At 36.5% G+C, this 19,642-nt stretch overlaps 1 protein-coding gene and 2 long non-coding RNA genes across 9 annotated transcripts in view; all 3 read right to left on the bottom strand.

Moving 5' to 3' along the window:
• The window catches only part of LOC123311813 (histone deacetylase complex subunit SAP130), a 167,037-nt gene extending 156,891 nt beyond the window's left edge, over window positions 1-10,146 (bottom strand). For 2 of the 6 annotated variants that reach the window (XM_044895915.1, XM_044895914.1), the window contains exons 1-3: window positions 9,661-10,146; window positions 8,467-8,732; window positions 8,146-8,394 (exon numbers count right to left, since the gene is read on the bottom strand). In XM_044895915.1, coding sequence (XP_044751850.1) covers window positions 8,146-8,394; window positions 8,467-8,732; window positions 9,661-9,892 — 747 coding nt within the window. In that variant the 5' untranslated portion in view covers window positions 9,893-10,146. The remainder of the gene's footprint in view (window positions 1-8,145; window positions 8,395-8,466; window positions 8,733-9,660) is intronic. The other 4 variants (XM_044895911.1, XM_044895917.1, XM_044895912.1 and 1 more) reach the window with 2 other exon arrangements.
• Window positions 10,147-14,554: 4,408 nt separating this feature from the next.
• LOC123311831 lies at window positions 14,555-16,462 on the bottom strand. 2 transcript variants are annotated; one of them, XR_006537525.1, is made up of 3 exons: window positions 15,979-16,462; window positions 15,746-15,918; window positions 14,555-15,668 (listed from the first exon to the last, which is right to left on the bottom strand). It is a non-coding gene; the product is annotated as an uncharacterized LOC123311831 (long non-coding RNA). The 2 variants fall into 2 exon arrangements; XR_006537524.1 differs by having other exon boundaries at window positions 15,746-15,908.
• Window positions 16,463-17,144: 682 nt separating this feature from the next.
• On the bottom strand, window positions 17,145-17,886 carry LOC123311836. The gene is made up of 2 exons (XR_006537529.1): window positions 17,615-17,886; window positions 17,145-17,514 (listed from the first exon to the last, which is right to left on the bottom strand). It is a non-coding gene; the product is annotated as an uncharacterized LOC123311836 (long non-coding RNA).
• Window positions 17,887-19,642: the final 1,756 nt, after the last annotated feature.

Below are 19,642 nucleotides of genomic sequence, written 5' to 3'. Positions count from 1 at the left end.
AGTGAAAGTTTTATGAAACCTTCTGTGAGTGTTCATTCATAAATCAATCAGAATATTGTGTCATAAGAGACCATACCATGAAGAAATCATAAAAAAAGCATGAAGAAATGATACTGACGGGCTTGAATACAGGTCTTGTATTATACCTCTGTAAGGTTTTTTCAATTGTGGTTCTAAAAATTTTGTAAATAATATGTAAGTAACGGAAATGTGTATCCTATGACGGTAAATTGAATATTGGTTCATATTAATTTCTGATATAAATTATACAAATTCAACTAAGTTTATTCATTCAAAACGTTTTGCACAGAAAAAACACCTTTGACATACCTATAGCAGATAACCATAATACACACTTGTGTCCTAGTCAAAGCTCTATTGGTTGTCCATAATTTAAAATTTTTGTAAGATTTTTATAGATTGCAAATAAAAATTTATCACATCCAACAGCGTATTTCATTGATACTGTCAAATGTGTTTTCACTGGCCAAAATGTAGTCGGTTTTTATTACTAGCGATATGAGGGCGTTTCCTATCTTTCTACTCTATAATCTTTGGTTGAAGTTGGCTGAGTAAACTGTCTTCCTGGGGACGGATAATTAGAATAATATTATTATTTTTGATTTTTGACAAGAGAGCAACATATGACCATGGTGAAATGTTGAAGCTTGCGCTAGTGTAAGAGTGTTTTGGCATCGGAAAGAAAAGGAGAACAGATAAAATTTCCGAGTGCATTTTTGAGAAAAAATTGGAAACCAATTTGTGTGTCAAGAGCACTTTTGCGATGAATATATCAAAAAGATGATGGATTCATTATAAACGAAATCGAAATTGTCATCCCTCGTGAGAAGTGGACTCTTCTGAATAAGAATATCTAACCAATAAAACTACATGGTTCAGGAGTGGATAATAGTATAGATAGATAGATAGATTTTATTTGATCTAAGTACCATTCAGGTGTAGATCGTGTCAAACGAAAATATTGAACATTGAATACAAGGAAATGACATATTGAAATATCGAATACAAATCAACATAAATTCTTCTAAATTCCTCTTATTTAAGAAATCATCTGCACTATAATAAGCTTTATCAACCAGAAATTTTCTTAATATTGTTTGGCAAGTACTGGATATGCCAGAAGGTAAATTTTTAAATTGTTCTCCAATTCATTTATTCAAAGTCATAAATTTTATTATAATTTTCATTTAGAAATCATTGTTTCTATGATCTACAAGATATGAGTCCAACAATTCAAAATGAAATGATTGACTGCCTGGGAAGCACGCTTGAAAATCATCTGCTAGAACAAATAAGACCATCGCCGTTTTTCGCGATCATATTAGATACAACACAGGACATTTCGAAGGTAGACCAGCTAAGCATTGTTGTGAGGGGGGCTGTAATAACTAGATCGGGAAATGGACATCCAGTTGATTTAGAAGTAAGAGAAGTATTTCTAGGCTTTTATGCAGTATTCAAACACGGTGCGGCAGACTTAGTGAAACAGCCGACCTAATTTTTTCTCGAAAAAAATATTCATTTGAAAAAATGCGTGAGTCAAGGTTATGATGGGGTCAGTGTGATGAGCGGTGTGTATAATGGTGTACAGAAACAGATTAAAGATATTCAGTGGAGGGGCAAATGGGTAGTAAGCGAATATATGGGACGGCATCCGGCTAGTCCCACTCAGCCTCTGCTGCCCGAATCCGACTCTCACCGACACGAGGTGCCCTCTGTTAATCCGAGCAACCCAGTCAGAGATCCGGTAACCAACCCGGGTGGATGGTTGGGTCGGAGACAAACGAGAGCGGGTGAAAATGGCAAGTTGCATTCACCATCTAATGGAGAGTTCCTTGTCGCAGACCCCCTGTGCCATGAACAGTACCTTCGTTGCAACTTAAGCTAGGATCAGCGCGTACTGGTTTTGGCTATATACACACGCAGCTAACAAGAAGATGAATTGTTTTAGCGGAACAAAACACTCCGGAGGCAAAATACCCCCTCAGTCGGATCTCCGGGAGGGGGTCTGCTCGAGCAAATCATCGGAATAATAAGAGCAACAACAAGGAAACTTTTACATTCGCAGCATGGAATATTCGTACACTCCAAGATTCCGACACCTCAAATCGACCTGAAAGAAGAACGGCCATTATTGCTCACGAGTTGGATTGTCTCAATGCGGCTTTTAGACGAAGGTAGTCTTGTCGACGGCAACTACACATTCTTTTGGAAAGGTTTGCCGAATGGATCTCCAAAGATACACGGAGTCGGCTTCGCAGTAAGAACAAGTCTAATGCCTCGACTGACAGAATTACCTCATGGTATATCTGAACGATTAATGACGCTAAAATATCAGTTGCAGGATAAAAGCTTTCTGCACGTCATTAGTGCTTACGCACCAACCTTGAGCGCCGAGCAGCAGACCAAAGAAGCATTTTATGAGCAACTCGAAAATTTACACACACACATTCCAAAAAGTCACCGGGTGATTTTGTTGGGCGACTTCAATGCGAGAGTAGGCAGAAAAGCTGAAATCTGGCCGGGTGTAATTGGCCCTCATGGAACAGGAAATATCAACAGTAACGGAGAGCTTCTGATGACAAAATGCATCGAGCACAATCTAACCATAACCAACACGCAGTTCAGACAGAGAAATAAATACAAGGGCACATGGCAACATCCGAGATCTGGACACTAGCATATGATTGATTACATTATAGTCAAGAAAAAACACTTAAAAGAGGTGAAAATTACCAAAGCCATTACCAACATCGAATGCTGGACTGATCACCGCATCGTAATCTCTAAAATGACAGCAACCTTAAAACCTTCTTATCGAAAGAAAAAACAAACTAAAACCAGAACGAGGATCAATACTGAACGGCTGCAATCCTAATCTATTGTTGACCAGCTACGCCAAGACGTGGAGTCAAGATTGACCGATCTAACGACCAACGACCGCGATGATGTTGAAACACTTTGGGCAAATATGAGAGACTCCCTCTACGTGGCCAGTATATCAGTTGTCGGCGTCACAGAGAACAAGAAGCAAGAAGACTGGTTTACGGAAAATTTACATCAAATACAACCCATCCTGGATGAAAAACATAATGCTTTCCAGTCAATACAGAACAACCCGAATAATGAAAATCTAAAAAAATATGATGATGTAAAACAATCAGTTCGCAAAAAAATAAGACAAATCAAAAATCAATGGTGGACTAACAAAGCAAGAGAGATACAAGGTTACGCAGATCAGCATGAAGTTAAGAAAGTATATGGTCCGACACAGAGAAAAGTCTGCCCACTCAAAGACGAAAATGGAAATTTAATAAAAGATAAGAACCTACTAAAAGAAAGGTGGAAAGATCACTATTCAACAATTCTGAATCAACATTCTGCTACCGACGATAGAGCCATAAACCTGTTACCTCAGTACGACCTCGCAATGCCCTTGGACAACGAGATTACCCTGGAGGAAATTAAAGAGGCCATAAGTTACCTGAAAAACAATAAAGCCATATTTTGGCGATTAAGCGTCTTAATCGATGTCTTAAAGCGTCTTTAAGCGTGACGTCATTAATTTTGTTGTCGCAAAAATAGAATATCGCTGATGGTTGAGTCATCTGTCGTTGTCATTAGACAGCGAATCGAATTGTGAATTTTTCAATTTTTGTTCTTTGGCTATTATTTGAAAAATATTTATTTATTCTAAATGATAATGCAGACACTGCATTATTGGCAATAAAAGCACTCTTCCCTAGTAGGAATTCAAATGAAATTCGATATAAACAACATATTCTCCCTTCTTCTTTATATTACCTCTTTCCGCTTAAGGGAGATCGGCCACCGAATGCGAAGTTGCGCGAAGCTAAGCATTTTCAGTAATAATATAATCGACAAGCTACGAATCGAGTGACGCAGCTCGTGATTTAGCATTGAAAAAGCACAGCTTCGCTCAACTTCGCATTCGGTGGCCGATCTCCCTAAGGGTACGTTCATACCGAAGATGCATGGATGAGCGCGGTGGAGGTCGCGATCGCGGTCGAGGTTTACATCGATGTCTGGCAGTACATGTCGAAGATGCTTTCCTTTCAGTCAAAGCTCACAAACGAACTGAAAAATAAATACGTTACCCTGGTGAATTTCACGTGATTTGAAGAGCGCCAATAAGCGTGCAAGGTACCTCGCGGCAACAGCTCGATCGCTTATAAAATCAAACTATTTTGTTCTGCGATTGACATCGCTGTAAACCGCGATGATAAGCGGCGAGGGTGAACGGGTGAAACATCCTTGGTATGTACGGTCTCATTAGAATATGAAGGTTTGTTTTGACATCGATGTAAAAATCGCGACCGCGACCTCCACCGCGCTCATCCAGGCATCTTCGGTATGAACGTACCCTAAGACGACACAGGCCAGAGACAAGATGACTCTATGACACAGGCGCTCTCCACAGACCGCCAGGTTCCGCTTAAAGCGTCTTAAAGACTGACGTCATGACTTATTCGCTCGAATAGCACCGCTTAAAGACGCTTCACGCGTCTTAATCGCGAAAATATGGCTTAAAGCATCGGGCGCGGACCAAATACCAGCCGAAGTTTACAAAGCATTGGTAAATCAAAGCAGAGTCATAGAAGAACTTAGATCTTTCTTCAACTTAATCTGAGCTAAGGGCGAAGTTCCTCAAGATTTTCGGGATGCCTTCATAGTGAACATATTTAAAAATAAGGGAAGTGCTGCAGACTGCGGAAATCACAGAGGTATCTCATTGCTGTCAATTGGCGGAAAAATACTAACCAAAATAATGGCAAGCAGGCTAACAAAACATGCTGATCTTATCCTTCCAGAGACTCAGAACGCTTTCAGACCCACTAGAGGCACGACAGATCTAATTTTCACCCTTAGGCAACTCCAGGAAAAATCGAAAGAACAGCAGATAAGATTATATATGGCCTTCATCGACCTAGCCAAAGCTTTCGATTCCATTAACCGGGAGGCCTTATGGAAAATCCTCGCCCGCTTCGGTGTGCCACCCAAATTTCTCAGTGTATGCAGGAGTCTCCATGAAAATAACTGGTCCAGGGTTCTGATAGACGTAGAACCGACGGATCCTTTTCTCACCCAAACTGGAGTCAGACAGGGCTGCGTGCTCGGACCAATCCTGTTTAACCTGTTTGTTGCTGCATAAGCTCTTATGGTTGATACCAGACTACAAGAACGAGGCATTGCGGTTAAATACAGATTCGATGGAGGTCTTTTCAATCTAAAGAGACTCAGAGCTAAAACCAGATCAAGGTATATTTCCGATCTACAATATGCTGACGATTGTGGATTGGTAGCGGAGTCACCCGAACAGCTACAGGCAATGCTCGAAACTTATACATGGGCTTACGATGCCTTAGGTCTCAAAATAAACATCAATAAAACCAAGATAATGTCTACTCCACCTGCACGAGAGCAACTACCTATCAGGATTCAGGGCGAAGCCTTAGAAACTGTAGAGCATTTCAATTATCTTGGTAGCATCGTAAACAGCAACGGTAATATAGACGAAGAGAGTTGGAGAGCGGCCGACGTAAGCAGGGAGGACAGCTGAAGCGCTACAAGGATGTGCTACATTCGGACTTAAAAGCTCTAAATATTAAAAAAAACAATTGGGAAGCAACTGCACAAGATCGCACCGCATGGAGAAGGACCGTTTCCCTCTTTAACGATAATAAACTAGACAGGCCACGTCGAAATCTTTCTGAAGAAAACTACCAGTGTGTGGAGTGTGGAAGAAATATATCTTCAAGAATTGGCTTGTTCAGCCACTTGCGCAGTCACAGAAGGCAATAACAATAACAATTTAATGTTTCCGAATTGGTCTCAATCTTATTAATTGGTTAATTAAGTAGTTAAGATGGGCTAATTGAGTGGATAATGTTTATCTTTTTGTTTATATATTCGACAACCGAATAAAAGCTATGTATGTAAAGATATTCAGTCTAGTGCGGAGTATGTACATTGCGCTGTATAATTTTTTCGGAAGTACCATCAAACATTGGGAGTTTCTGTCAAAATTCACTGGCGAATCGGACACCACTTTGAAAAAACTAAATCCTACTAGATGGTCCACTAGGGTCAATACAATTGCGGCAATAGAACTTCGCTTTTTCGATATAATAAAAGCATTATCAGAAATAATTCTCAAGAATTCCAGTAGAGATGAGCGAAGTCAGGCAGAAATGATTAAGACAAAAATGTTTAATTTCGAATTCATTTTCCTTTGCGATTTTATGCACCGTATATTGAATGATATCAATTATGCATCTAAAGCTCTACAAAAATGTAACATCAATTTAGACGACGCATGGAGAGCTTTAGAAGAGACGAATGCAAAAATGAAAATCTATAGAAATGACTTCGAATCCTTCAAATGCAAGACTAGTGAAACTGCCATTTTATATGGTATAGATTACCATTTCGTAGAAAAAAGGCAAAAAAAAGTAAGAAAACATTTTGATGAATTAGCTTCTGATCACAGATTTCGAAGCAGGGAAGAAATGTTCAAAATCAATGTGGTCTTCACTGTAATAGATACCATAACGTCATAATTAAATGCACGATTCGAAGGTATGTTTACTGTAAATAATTTCAATTTTCATTCACCATCATTTTCACTAGATGTAGATGAAAAAACTTTGATTCGGAAGTGGGACCAATTTCAACGTAAATATTTCGATATAATAGGATCCAATTTTTCTCTTCAATTCCTCAATGTTTACCACCTTTTTCTACCGGAATTGAATAGATCATGGACAATTCACGAATTTTCTATGAACAAAAATGAGGAAGTACGGAATGCTGGAATGCGACTTAACAGAAGTATTCACAGCAATATTACTGTTTCATACAATTCCTGTCACGTCTGCAGAAGCTGAAAGATCATTCAGTAAATTAGAAAAAATAAAATTTTTTTAAGGAATTCTATGGGTCAAGCTTGACTGCGACATTTATCTCTCATATCAATAGAGCATAAAACTGCATCAAATCTAGAATTGACCGTGGTCATACATTTTTTCTCGAAAAATAAGACTAGAAAAAGGTTGTAAACAAAACTGGTTTTTGTTTTTAAATACCTAATCTTTGTACATAATATATGAAACATCTATGTGAATTATTTTCGATATTTTATGTGATATTTTTATTCACAATTGAATATTTTGTATGAATAAATAAATAAATCTTCCGATTCATTTCATTGAATTACCCAAAACTACATTATTCATTCGAGTATTTTCCTCGATAATTGTAGAAGTATTCTTACATAAGACACTGGTGTCGGGTACATACTTAAAGTTAGTAGCTTAGCAGATGAATAAATTATGATGAAGTGGCTCTGCATCTTCGAAGTATTCATATTTCGACTTGATAAAAACAAAATAAGTTATAAGGGGGCCCCATCTCTTTTTTTGCACCAGGGCCCTTTACTACCTAGCTATGCCACTGATTATATGACCTCATTCAGGGTACATCGCTTCTTCAGACCTTCCAGGCTGCAGTATTTCATTATCTCATTTTGTTATCAACTGGTAAGAAATCTGGTGGCGCCCTAAATTTAAATTATTCAGAAGAAACTAATCGACAAACCCCATGACTGAACTTCCCTTAGACTAGGCTTTCCAAACTTATTTCAACTGTAACGCCCTTAGAAAGTTGCCATTTTTTTGCGACGCCCTGGCCTTCTTGACATTTACATAGCAGTTGTAGTTCTATCCTAATAGCAATTTGTCAGAAAAACTCCAAATAGCATCTAATTTTTCAATAGAAAATGAAGAACAAAACATGAAAACAAAAATGAAAGCAAACAAAAAAGACAAAAAGCAACCACACCCTTCTTCAACTCTTTTCGTTTGATATTTGAGAAGGATTAGCTTGCTCTTCCGGGCATCTTTGAGCATAGACAGCCAATCTATTTAGATCGCCTCACGACGTCCCTGTGATAATACCGAGGCCCAAGGCGTCGTGACGCACAGTTTCTGAAGCGCGGCTCTAAGACATTAGCTACCAGTGGCAAATAAGTAACTTGCCACATCATAAAAAAACAACTCAATCATTAAAAAAAATTAAAGTTAAAACTGATTATGAAATCCATACCTGTCCTGTTTGTCCAATAGTAATAGCAGAATGTAATATTGTGGCTGGTTTCAAAGATTGAACACCTTGAGTTGAAGGTTGAGTCCTATTGCTCAATGATGGTTTACCAGTGACAAAAGCACCTCTAACTGGAGAACTCAGAACAGTAGGAGCACCTTTAATTTGAGAGCCATTTGATGTATTTGTATTCAACCAAGCAGTTCCTTGAGCAGGACTAGGAGCCCTTGGAGGACGAACAAATGAATGTGCCTAAAGAACAATTTAATTATCACAGAATAATGATACACTCAAATCTATTATAACACCCTTCATGTTGATTACCTGGCTAGCAGTTGGTGCAGTAAGAATCATGGGGGTGCGGACACTGGCTACATTTCCTCTTGGTGCTGCCAAATTAGCTACTACAGCTGGACCTCTTGGAACATGATAAGTTGTACCAGGAGGTAAACTCTGGGCAGCAAGTGTAGTACTAGTAAAAGTTACTTGTGAAGGACGTTGGGGTGTAATACTTGTGCTACTCTGAGATGGTCCTTCTGAGCTTTGACCACTTGTATTGATTATATTTGTTATTTGAGATCGGACAGGTTCTGCAATGAAATAGGATTCATTAATTTATACATGCAAGCAAAAAAATTCAAATGTCAATTATTAATGAGTTTAAGACAATGAGGAATTTCTAGATGAATGTAGGTACCCCTATGGAAAACTGGAATTAGATAAATTACCAGATCGGCTCGACTTCGATTTATGCCCTACCTCAGATTTTGATGATTATTTTTTTAAAGATTTTTTATGAGAAATCTAATGGTAATAATTTCAATCTGCAGAAACTTATAGTTCAGTAGCTATGATTTTTTTAAATGTTTGTTAAATGCACTCTGTTATGACATTTGAATGTTTGTCCTCTGTAATTCTCAATAAATTCGAATGTTTTTCTCAATATAACTCAACAAATTGGGGTTTTGAGGTAATTCATTGGGAGAAATGTGAATAATTGATCAATTTTGGCTAAAAATTGAACTGAATCATTTTGAGGTTAGGTTAGGTTGTTAGTTTGGGTTAGGACAGTGAAAAAAACGATTTCATACAGGGAAAATATTATTTTTGTCGATTTAAATGTAGGTTCAAAGGACCGTAAAGTGAAAATATAATATTTCATGATAATATACCCATACAGCATGTATTACAATGAAATATTCGAAAAATCGTTTCTCTCAAATTAAAAGTTTGCCAACATTGATAGTTGTACGAATAGATCTTCTCCTGCATCCAGGAAAAAGTCGGCAAAGAAATCTGACGTAGGCACTATGTCGAATTCGAGATAACGCACTTAACAAAAATATCAAAAAATCATAACTGCCGAACTAAGAGTTTCCGCAGATTGAGACTAATACCATTCGATTCCTTATAAAGAATTCTATCTATAAAAAATAACCATTAAAATCTGAGGTGGGGCATAAATCGAAGTTTTACCGCCGTTTCATATGTTAACTTGATTTTTTTCAATTACTTTACCTTGTTTCAAGATCTGAGGTACAATATTCGTAGTTATAATTGTTTGCCCAGCGGTTTGGCTACCATTAGATGATATTCCTTGAGCTAACACTCTCATACCCCTTATCGTCTGGTTACTCATTATCAAGGGGGATTTGCCTTCAATTGTTCTTGCAGTTGTTAATTGACTTCTAGCCAAATCCAAAGGCAACGATTTGTGGAACTCCTTATCGTCTTGGTTATTCGAATTCATTTTGATCACGATTCAAAAAAAATTCATGGGTGTATACACAAGCCAAATAAATATTTTTATAAAGCATCTGTTAAGATATGTGGAAACATTGTCTGATAATCCCAGGTTAATTGACGAAATTCCTTAAAGTCACACAAAAAAACACTACTCCACAGTCCTCTACTACGGGTAAAAATTCAACACATAAACTTTACACTTCAGCCAGTTAGCTAAAGTTAGCCCGTCGTGAAAGAATAACAACTTTGAACATGGTGCTAACCAGAGACAAGAGCCTTTCTAACCATAGAGCCAAAGATTATAGAGAATAATCTTTGCATAGAGCATAGAGATCTCTGTCTCTGATGCTCATCATTGAACTCTATGGGAATAGAGTTCAATATACCCGTACCGACGTTGCCACGTCTGTCCAGAGACAAGAGTAGGGAGAGTAGAGAGAGGGAGAACGATCGACGTACTAAAAATGTGTCCCCGAAAACGGGAAACGTAGGATAGGTGTCGCTGCGATTGCAGCGGGTATCGATAAGGGGTGGGGATTCAAGCGTCAATTTGAAATGAACAGCCTTCGTTTTATTTTAGGTTATGTGTCATCGTGGTTTTTCTGATAATTTTTCAAATACCTTTCTTCAAATCTATATTAAATATGAGTCGAAATCAATGAAATTCAAAAGAAATCACTGATCAAAAAAATTGTACCTACTTTTGTTTATCATTGTTTATTGAAAGCAGCTATGTTAGTTGGTTTACCGTAATCTTCAAAATTATATAAATCCGTAGTGAGGAGTAGTACACATCAAGACAACAAAAGGTAGCAGTCTCAGATTTATCACTTAGGTATTAGAGTAGATTCTGTTGCCAATACTCAGCTGAGAACCGATATAATCCATATATTATGTTATGCCAACAAAATTCTTCAAGAATATTTACTTCTGAACCATGTAGTTTTATTGGTTAGATATTCTTATTCAGAAGAGTCAACTTCTCACGAGGGATGACAATTTCGATTTCGTTTATAATGAATCCATCATCTTTTTGATATCTTCATCGCAAAAGTGCTCTTGACACACAAATTGATTCGGAGTCGATTCTTGAGATAAGGTTTTTTCCAATTTTCTCTCAAAAATGCTATCGGAAATTTTATGTCTTCTCCTTTTCTTTCCGATGCCAACTAGAGCACGCTTCAACATTTCACCATGGTCATATGTTGTTCTCTTATCCATAGATTAAATTAACATATAGATGGATCACTTTGACAAGTGACATTGTTATGGTACAGTAATCACAAAAATTATTTTAAATTTGATCGTTAGGTGTCACTGCATTTTGAGCTTTCGATCGTTATCACTCGTGAATGACCGTGATCTCCGCCGAATATTCAAACGACTAATCAAGATATCTATAGACCGACAGATGTATTTTTGATTATCTATCAATTCACGAATTGACATAATTTTCTAATAAGTTATTCAATAGACGAAGCGAAATGTCTGCAAGAGTGAAGTCGTGCTGTGTTTTTGGGTGCAAAAATCGTGATGCAAGAAGGTAATTATGAGACATTGCATTGAATTCAAAAGACCTTGAAACCTTTATTGAACAAGTTCATAGGATGTTCGCTACTTCCCCAAAGCACAATTAAACATCGCCCTACAATACTCTGTAGGAGGCAGGGTTTTCTCACTGAGGTTTCTTCTCTGAGCTCTTGTATCATACGCCGAATTGTATGGTACCTCATTACATCAACCTCTACTGAAACTTTTTCATCTCATACATATGCTTTATTGTTTGATATTCAAAAATGTATTGCTGATATTCAATAGAATATGCGTATATTATGTATAAATATTGAATTGTTTTTGTGATTAGGAATTGTGGTACTTTATGAGAAATGTTTTTGTGTAATGAATAAGTTTTGTAATTAGAGTAAAGTGAATTTAAAAGCTAATTTCAATTATAAAATGAATCCGTGTTTGAAGAACAATGCAATAAATTTTTCAATTATGAACTGATTTTTCTTTCGATTCTTCGGATCAGAGAAAAATCCAGATAAAGATTCGTATTATTTGTTTTCTCACTGCAATTTCTTAATGAGCAATTTATTTCGAATCTTTCTCTGAGTTTCACTCAGAAATTTCCAAATATATTCTGCCTTGATCATTACAAGAAAATTAAAAATGAGCGTTACAGATTCCCTTTTTTATTTGGTTTCGTCGGAAATTAGTACATGTACCGTCAAAACAGATGACGCTGAAGTTTGTTTTTCGAGTGGTCCATCTATTCTCTGTTCATTTAATCTATGCTCTTATCAAAAATCGAAAATAATAATATTCCTATCATCTGTCTCCAGGGAAACAGTTCACTCAGCCCACAGAACACACCCTTGACTTACTTTATGACTCAGCCAACGAGCCAACTACAATTTGATTTGTGTAAATCAAAATTTCGCACTCTCGTGATGGCCAGCGCGCATGTTGGCAAAAGCATGAACTACCCTATTGGTACATAAGGGGACAAAAAATCTGTGGTCTCAAAGCAGCGATCGTTCTCCTTGGCTGTGGTCCGTATATACACTTCGGTTTCTTCTGGTTAGTAAGTGGGCGGTCCGTATATGTCGAATTCCTGACAATTCGGTTCAATATCTGTCACCAGAGTAACCGCTCTGGTAACTTTCGGTTACCAAATGTGTATATACGGACCATGGCTGTGGTCCGTATATACACTTTGGTTTCTTCTGGTTAGTAAGTGGGCTGTCCGTATATATCGAATTCCTGACAATTCGGTTCAATATCAGTCACCAGAGTAACCGCTCTGGTATCTTTCGGTTACCAAATGTGTATATACGGACAAAGATCTTTGATACGGACCATACGCCATACGCCTTCTCTCTTCCAAAGAGTAACAAGTAAGTTGTTACTCTTTGTCTCTACTCTCCATAGACAAGAGAGAGATTCCCACAGATTACAGAGTAGAATGGAGATTCCCTTCTCTATGGTCTGTCTTCTATTTTTTTTTCTCTCTATGACCCGGCTACTTGGCATTGAACTAAAGAAAGAAATGGAAGGCATAAAGCATTCTACTCTGTAATCTGTGGCATAAAGTAAGTCAAGATAGAGGGGAAACTGAGATAGAAAAACTGGACCCCTTATTTAGTTTGTTGAACCACCGCATGGGGTCGCTTTCAGCGCTGATTTTACATTTGTAAACCATTGAACTAAAGAAGTTAGTTAGTTCAATGTTGTAAACATTTCCATAACCTCATTCTTTTCGTCTTTGTCTGCAGTGAGAAGTGCATCGTGATTCCTAAGTGTTTTTTCTGATAATTGAATAAGATGTCGGAAAATAGAAATATTACAAGCAATAAATTTTGTGTGCCGAACTGTGGTGATAAGACTAGTAGACGTCATCGGTTTCCTGAAGCAGATGTGTTTTCCTTCAGTCCTATAACCAATAATTCCCATAGGACATTATAGTTATTTCTATTTTATTTTTTACATATATGCCCATACACTTTGATGTATATATCGACATTAGAATCATTTCTATTTTATTTTTTTCCTATCAAGTCCATACACTTTGATGTATATATGGACATTAGAATTATTTCTATTTTATTTTGTACTCATAAACCCATACACTTTGATGTATATTATATGGACATTAGAATTATTTCTATTTTATTTTTTACTTATAAACCCATACACTTTGATGTATATTATATGGACATAAGAATTATTTTTATTTTATTCTTTACATATAAGGCCATACACTGTGATGTATATATGATTTATTTATGAAGAAATATAGTTATATCATTGCCTACATATGTGTTTTTTTTATTCAAGTCATCAAGCTTCTGAGAACATTGGATTTGAAACAGCTCGTACTGGAATGCTAATATAGCATCTCGACATGATATATTAACTCATTCCAGTACGTTGTTTCAATCCCGAACTTCAAAAATCAAATCAAATGATTTTAAATAGGAAGCATTTCAAATTTTCCCGCTAATTTGTTTCGAATTCCGGTCGCCAGAGGGCGCTTTTATTTCCTTGAACCACCGCATGGGGACGCTTAAACTTGACTCCACTTCTTAGTAGGGGAGTTTCCCTTCTATATGGGCGTGTTCTGTGATGGAAGGGACTCTCGGGTCAGCAAAAGTGAGGCCGACTGAAATAGACAATTGGATGTATGTCTTTCTCTCTTTGTACTTGCGCAAGGAGAGATAACCTATTAAAGTTTGAATTTAAATTTTTGACGTTTCGTTTTTCTGATTTGAATCGTATTGGGAACTCTAACGATTTGTCAAAATCGTCGACAGCGTTCACTGTCGTGGGGCACACAAGCTTTTCCTTCCATTAATTCACATGCTGTTTTGGTCGAGTATTGCGTTTTGTGAATATCTTTGGAAAAAATGTTCTTCCCTACGTTAGATTAGAGTGATTAGACTATAACTTTCTAAGAAATGCCTCTTTACACTGATACTAAAAAGCTTTGTGTGCCCCACGGCAATGAACGGTCAGCTGATTTTGACAAATCGTTGGAGTACCCTATTTTTTATCAAATCAGGACGTTTTCTGAGTTGATTATGCGATCATAGATAACCTATATGCGATGTGAATTATATTTTTCATAGTTGTGTAGAAGGAATTTAATAATTTTTTTGCCAAATACCTGCAACAATGAGATGGGGATATCTGAAATTTTGGACTCGTTTCTCGAACTGTGATGATTGGAATCATATTTTTCATCAATTCAAGACGGTTTCTGAGTTAATTTTGCGATGTTGATCATATTTTTCAGAGCAGTGCAGACGGAATTTAATAAGTCTTTTTTTGTGTGAAAATAACAGAAATTTGTTCATTTTAACTAGATTAGTATATTGTGAAAGAATATAATCATGTGAAATTCATCAAGGTTCTAATCTACATGTTGAACATACATATTTTCCTTCTACTATACTGAATTTTAAGTTGATTAAGGAGCGTTGTCCAAAAAAAAAACAAGTGTCAATTCTTTCTATATTTTTATTATATACAATATATATAATAGTTTACATATATCTTCAGAAATAGTCTACAATGAAAAAGAAAATTATTGATTTCAAATAATTTAAATTCACTCGAAAACTTACATGCGCTCTGCTTCTCATCGGATTAGATTAGATTAGATGGATCTTCGTTTGCAATTAATATTACAAATGGTGTCGACAGTAATAAACAAATATAAAATATCAGTGGTAACAACATGCATACAAACACAATAAAAATAAAAAACAATCCTCATCACATATTCTTTCTCGGTAAGAACTCTTCTATAGAATATATAGTTTCATTTAAAAGCAACCTTTTCACTTCTCTCTTAAAGTTCATCAAGGACTTGTCATGAAACTCAGAAGGAAGTTTATTATATAGTTTGGGGCCCCAGAAGTCCATGCCCTGGTCTATGCGCTTCAGATGGTGCACGGGAATCTGCAAGGAGTCTTTATTTCTTGTTTCATATGCATGATTTATAGAATTGGTCGGAAAGTTCTTCCACTTCTGATGAACATAACACAGTGAGTTGTATATGAAGAGTGATGGAACTGTAAGTATTCCATGATCCTTGAATGTCTTGGGATATTATTGAATACACTTGGTACAGCATCAAGTTTCAATATCTTCTTGTTTAACTTGGATTATGAAGGTAATCTTCACATATTCTAGTATACTTTGAGGGATACCAATTTTCCCTTCCTACAGCAGTAAACCAAAGTTCCAAAATATCTGGGCGTTTAAAAGGAAACCTGAAATAAAGTAATATATAATGCTTTTGAAGTCCCAAAAAGGGATCTCATCATGAAAATATTTAAAACAGACCTACCTATGGAAACTCTTTGTCTCATTTTTGTTCTGCTCATTGGAGCATCCTTTAGCAACTTGTTACAACCATCGTTGTAACAAGATTCTGAAATTTACCAATTTTGCGTGACTGCAAACAGTACTGATGTTGATGGGGACAACAATGATTTGAGAAACACAAAAACCTATAAAATACTTTCTCTAAAACTTTATACCACAAATTCACAAACAACTTCAATTCTGAAGATTACTTACTCAGAGGACAGTTAGAATCGAAAGAGGTCTTTTCAGACAGTTTCAATTTCAACCCTTTTAATTTCTTCGGGTGGCCAGGTAAAAGTAATCTGTCCCTTCACTAGATCATTCTAGAGATTCTACTCTGTAATCTGTGCACTAGATCCATATTTCTTAGAAACCGAAAATCCAGATACCTACTTGAAGGTTTTCGAGTGGGATTCCCCGATTTATTTGAGTTTTTTCAAGTTTCAAGCGAATATTAATCGTGAGTTTTAGCATTCTGAACACTTTTAGATCTCGTTTCCAATTGAACACAACAGAAATCATCCCAAAAACTAATTTAAACTGAGTAATCAACAAAACCGTCAGCTGATTGATGTAAACAAAACATCTAAAAGAGAGAGAAGGGATACCCACCAATAGTCTTTCTCACTCCCACACTTTTGGACACACTTTCTGCCGATTTGCTGAACTGCGGGTCCCTTCCATTTCTTTCTTTAGTTCAATGCTACTTGGCCTTGTGGTCCTTTGGTCTGTCGCATAGACCTAATAATACATGGACAGGCCTTCACGTGGTTTTCCCGTTCACCGCATCGAGGAATACCAACGAGAGAGAGGGGGGTGGTAGAAAAGAGAGATAACAGTAGTCCCTGGTAGTAAACGTCAAGCTGGTAGCTGGTAGAGAATAAATCAACGTTGCCGCTTCAACCAAGTTATCGAGTAAACTCGGGAATTCTACCAGTCCGCTGATCCTCCATGTTGCATTTTTGAGTGGTTGTCGGTAGATTTTCTATTAATTTGAAGCAATTTTTGTACTGACAACAGAGGTTGTCTCTGACTGAAATCAACTTCGAAAATGTTTTCAAATCAACTATATTTTTCTCGTATTTGAAACTTTCAAGTGCTGATAAAATAATAGATTCCGTATAAAAAAAATACTACCTGAAATTTTTTTTTCTGATTTTTATTGATATAAAAAACTTGAGAGTTGTGTAAAACAACATTGTTATCTCATTCGCCAGGGTCTGATTTTATATACACTGAAATTACTCGTGATTTGGGAAGATAAAAGGACCCCTGCTTTGCGTTCTGGCTTCACAGAGAAAAATTAATCGTTTAAGTGAAATTTTCAAACATTTCACCTTCTCTGAGCAAAAACATGTGTGGTATAGAGAAAAGGGCAATAATTTTAAGTATGTTTATTGATACTTTCACAAATAATATGAAATTTCCTGCTGGGGAAATATTTATATGATGGATTAATCATTTACAATTTTTTTTTCAATTATTTTGATAGGTTTTGCATCAGGTGGTTTAGTTGCCCTTCTCTGGCACTCCTGGCAGTAATATTTTACCATAGAGAAAGGACACTGTATTTTACTGCTCCTGTTTCTTTATCGTGTGGCTTTCCAGTGTTAGATTTCTGTGACACTGATCAACAGAAAATATTGAGTTTTGAGTTTGCTGATGTGACACGGCTTACTGAATGATTTACATCTCTCCTCTTCCTAATATTGAATCCAGATTGGAGTTAAGTAATTTCTTCGGACATGCCTTGAAATAGAATGTGATGATACATATGTAACTACTTCGTTTAGAACAACATTCTTTATAATATTCAATAATATATCTACTATCTCGAAATTCAAGTCACCTCTACAAATTCTTGCTGTGGCCTTATGAAATATAGAAAGTAGACTAGGTATATTCCTTGTAAATCTTTGTAAATCATGTCCTATATGTACATACATGAAATAAAAAAGAAACTCCTTTATTGGTCTATTATTTCCAAAAATAAATCACTTTCGCTTTATTAGCATGTAGCAGTCGATTCTAAAAACCTAGTTTTCTCCTAAATTGTTTGTGAGGAGAATGAAATATCGATTGAAAACACAGTAGCTGAACAGTAAACAATAAACATATGATTTTGACATTTTCTACCATATGTCCATCTCTTTCTAACCTACTACTCGTGACCTCTCTCTCTCAGGGCCTGTCCATATTTTATTAGGTCTATGGTCTGTCGTCTACCGTCTACTTTTCAAGCCACAGAACATTTGTAAACTGTCAACTGTCCATCTCTGACAGCCTGTCAACTCATTTCAGATGTTTTATTTATTTTTATTTTGTTATCAGAGACCGTTTATTATTTACATTTTTCATTAATATTCTTTGTGAAATTGTGGTAATAGTTATATGAGAAAATCTGTATTGAATAGATGACCAATGCAACACAAATAACCGGGTTGCAATCACTTGCAACATGATTAACAACATTAACAACAAGAAGTTTTGAGCGGAACGTTAAATTAAACTGATATATCTACATATAACAACACAAGGGTCCTGTAACGTTCCTCGAACAATTGAAGAACAGAACAGAATCATTACTTCGAAGACTGAACCTGGTCGAAAGGCCCTCCCGGTCAAAACAAAGATTTGGAATATTATTGCCATACCTAGCAAACGTGTCTGCAATATTACGCGCTCCGCTATTAACATTTCCATCAGTATCCCTCAACGCCTCAACTCACCCGGAATACGAGAATTACCCTTTCTGTCATTTATGAAAGTCCAAAACTGAGCCGGGTCCGACATAATTTTCTGTTCTGTTGATTGAACATAATTAGCATGAGCAATGGATATACTAGATTTTAACAATTTTCTTAGTTGCTTATATTCACTGTAATAAGAAATCATTTTTGTATTTTTGAACCGTTTCAAAGCTTTCTCTTTCCTGAACACAAGACCGACAACTTCAGCATTGTACCACATAGGAAAACGTCTCCTTCTAGAAGACTTACGAGGAACTGTTCTATTAAAAATTTCATGAAGCATGGAGTAATTGCATATTAATTGAGATGAGTTGTGGCAACGGCGTTATGACATTAACGACATTTCATGAGTGCCAACCTAACTTCGTTCTAGTTACAAAAACTTGAGAAAATTATTTCATGGCCAACCGACTGCTAAAATAAATCTGAATGAAGTATACGAAGCCATTCCAGTTCCCATAGAGTTCAATGTCTGTTGCTTACAATTATGATCTAGAGCATAGAGATCTCTGTCTCTGATTATGGAGAGTAGAGAGAAGGAGAACGATCGCTGCTTTGAGACCACAGATTTTTTGTCCCCTAAAATATGTACCAATAGAGTAGTTCATGCTTTTGCCAACAGGCGCGCTGGCCATCACGAGAGTGCGAAATTTTGATTTAAACAAATCAAATTGTAGTTGGCTGAGTGAACTGTTTCCCTGGTGACAGATGATAGGAATCAAAGAGTAGAAAGATGGGAAACGAGGCGACTAAAGCGATTTGAGCGCCATCTGTGTGTCACGCGTGTTTTTAAGATGCTAGGACTGACTAAAATATTAATTTGAGTGCCATTTGCAGAAATATATGAAATTTTTTAAGATTTCAGACGTCAATTTTGATCAAAGAGGTTTTGAATGTTTTGATTCTTATTCCGCTTTTTGTTTATCTGGCTCGTTCTAGTTGCTGATTTTTGAATTTTTTGTCTTATTTCTTGGTGAAAACATCAAAATATTGTTCGAAAATTATTGAATGGTGAAGAACGGTGGATCAAATAATGAAATGTTTTTACGTGATTAAGTTTTTCACTCAACTAAGGAAAATGGAAGCGTAAGTATTAAAAGTCGTAACATGTGAATCGGTCATTTATC

Source organism: Coccinella septempunctata, chromosome 4, assembly GCF_907165205.1.
Source record: "Coccinella septempunctata chromosome 4, icCocSept1.1, whole genome shotgun sequence".
NCBI classification, from domain to species: domain Eukaryota; kingdom Metazoa; phylum Arthropoda; class Insecta; order Coleoptera; family Coccinellidae; genus Coccinella; species Coccinella septempunctata.
The sequence above is the reverse complement of the archived record's forward strand: the minus strand, read 5'-3'. Positions and strand labels throughout refer to the sequence as shown.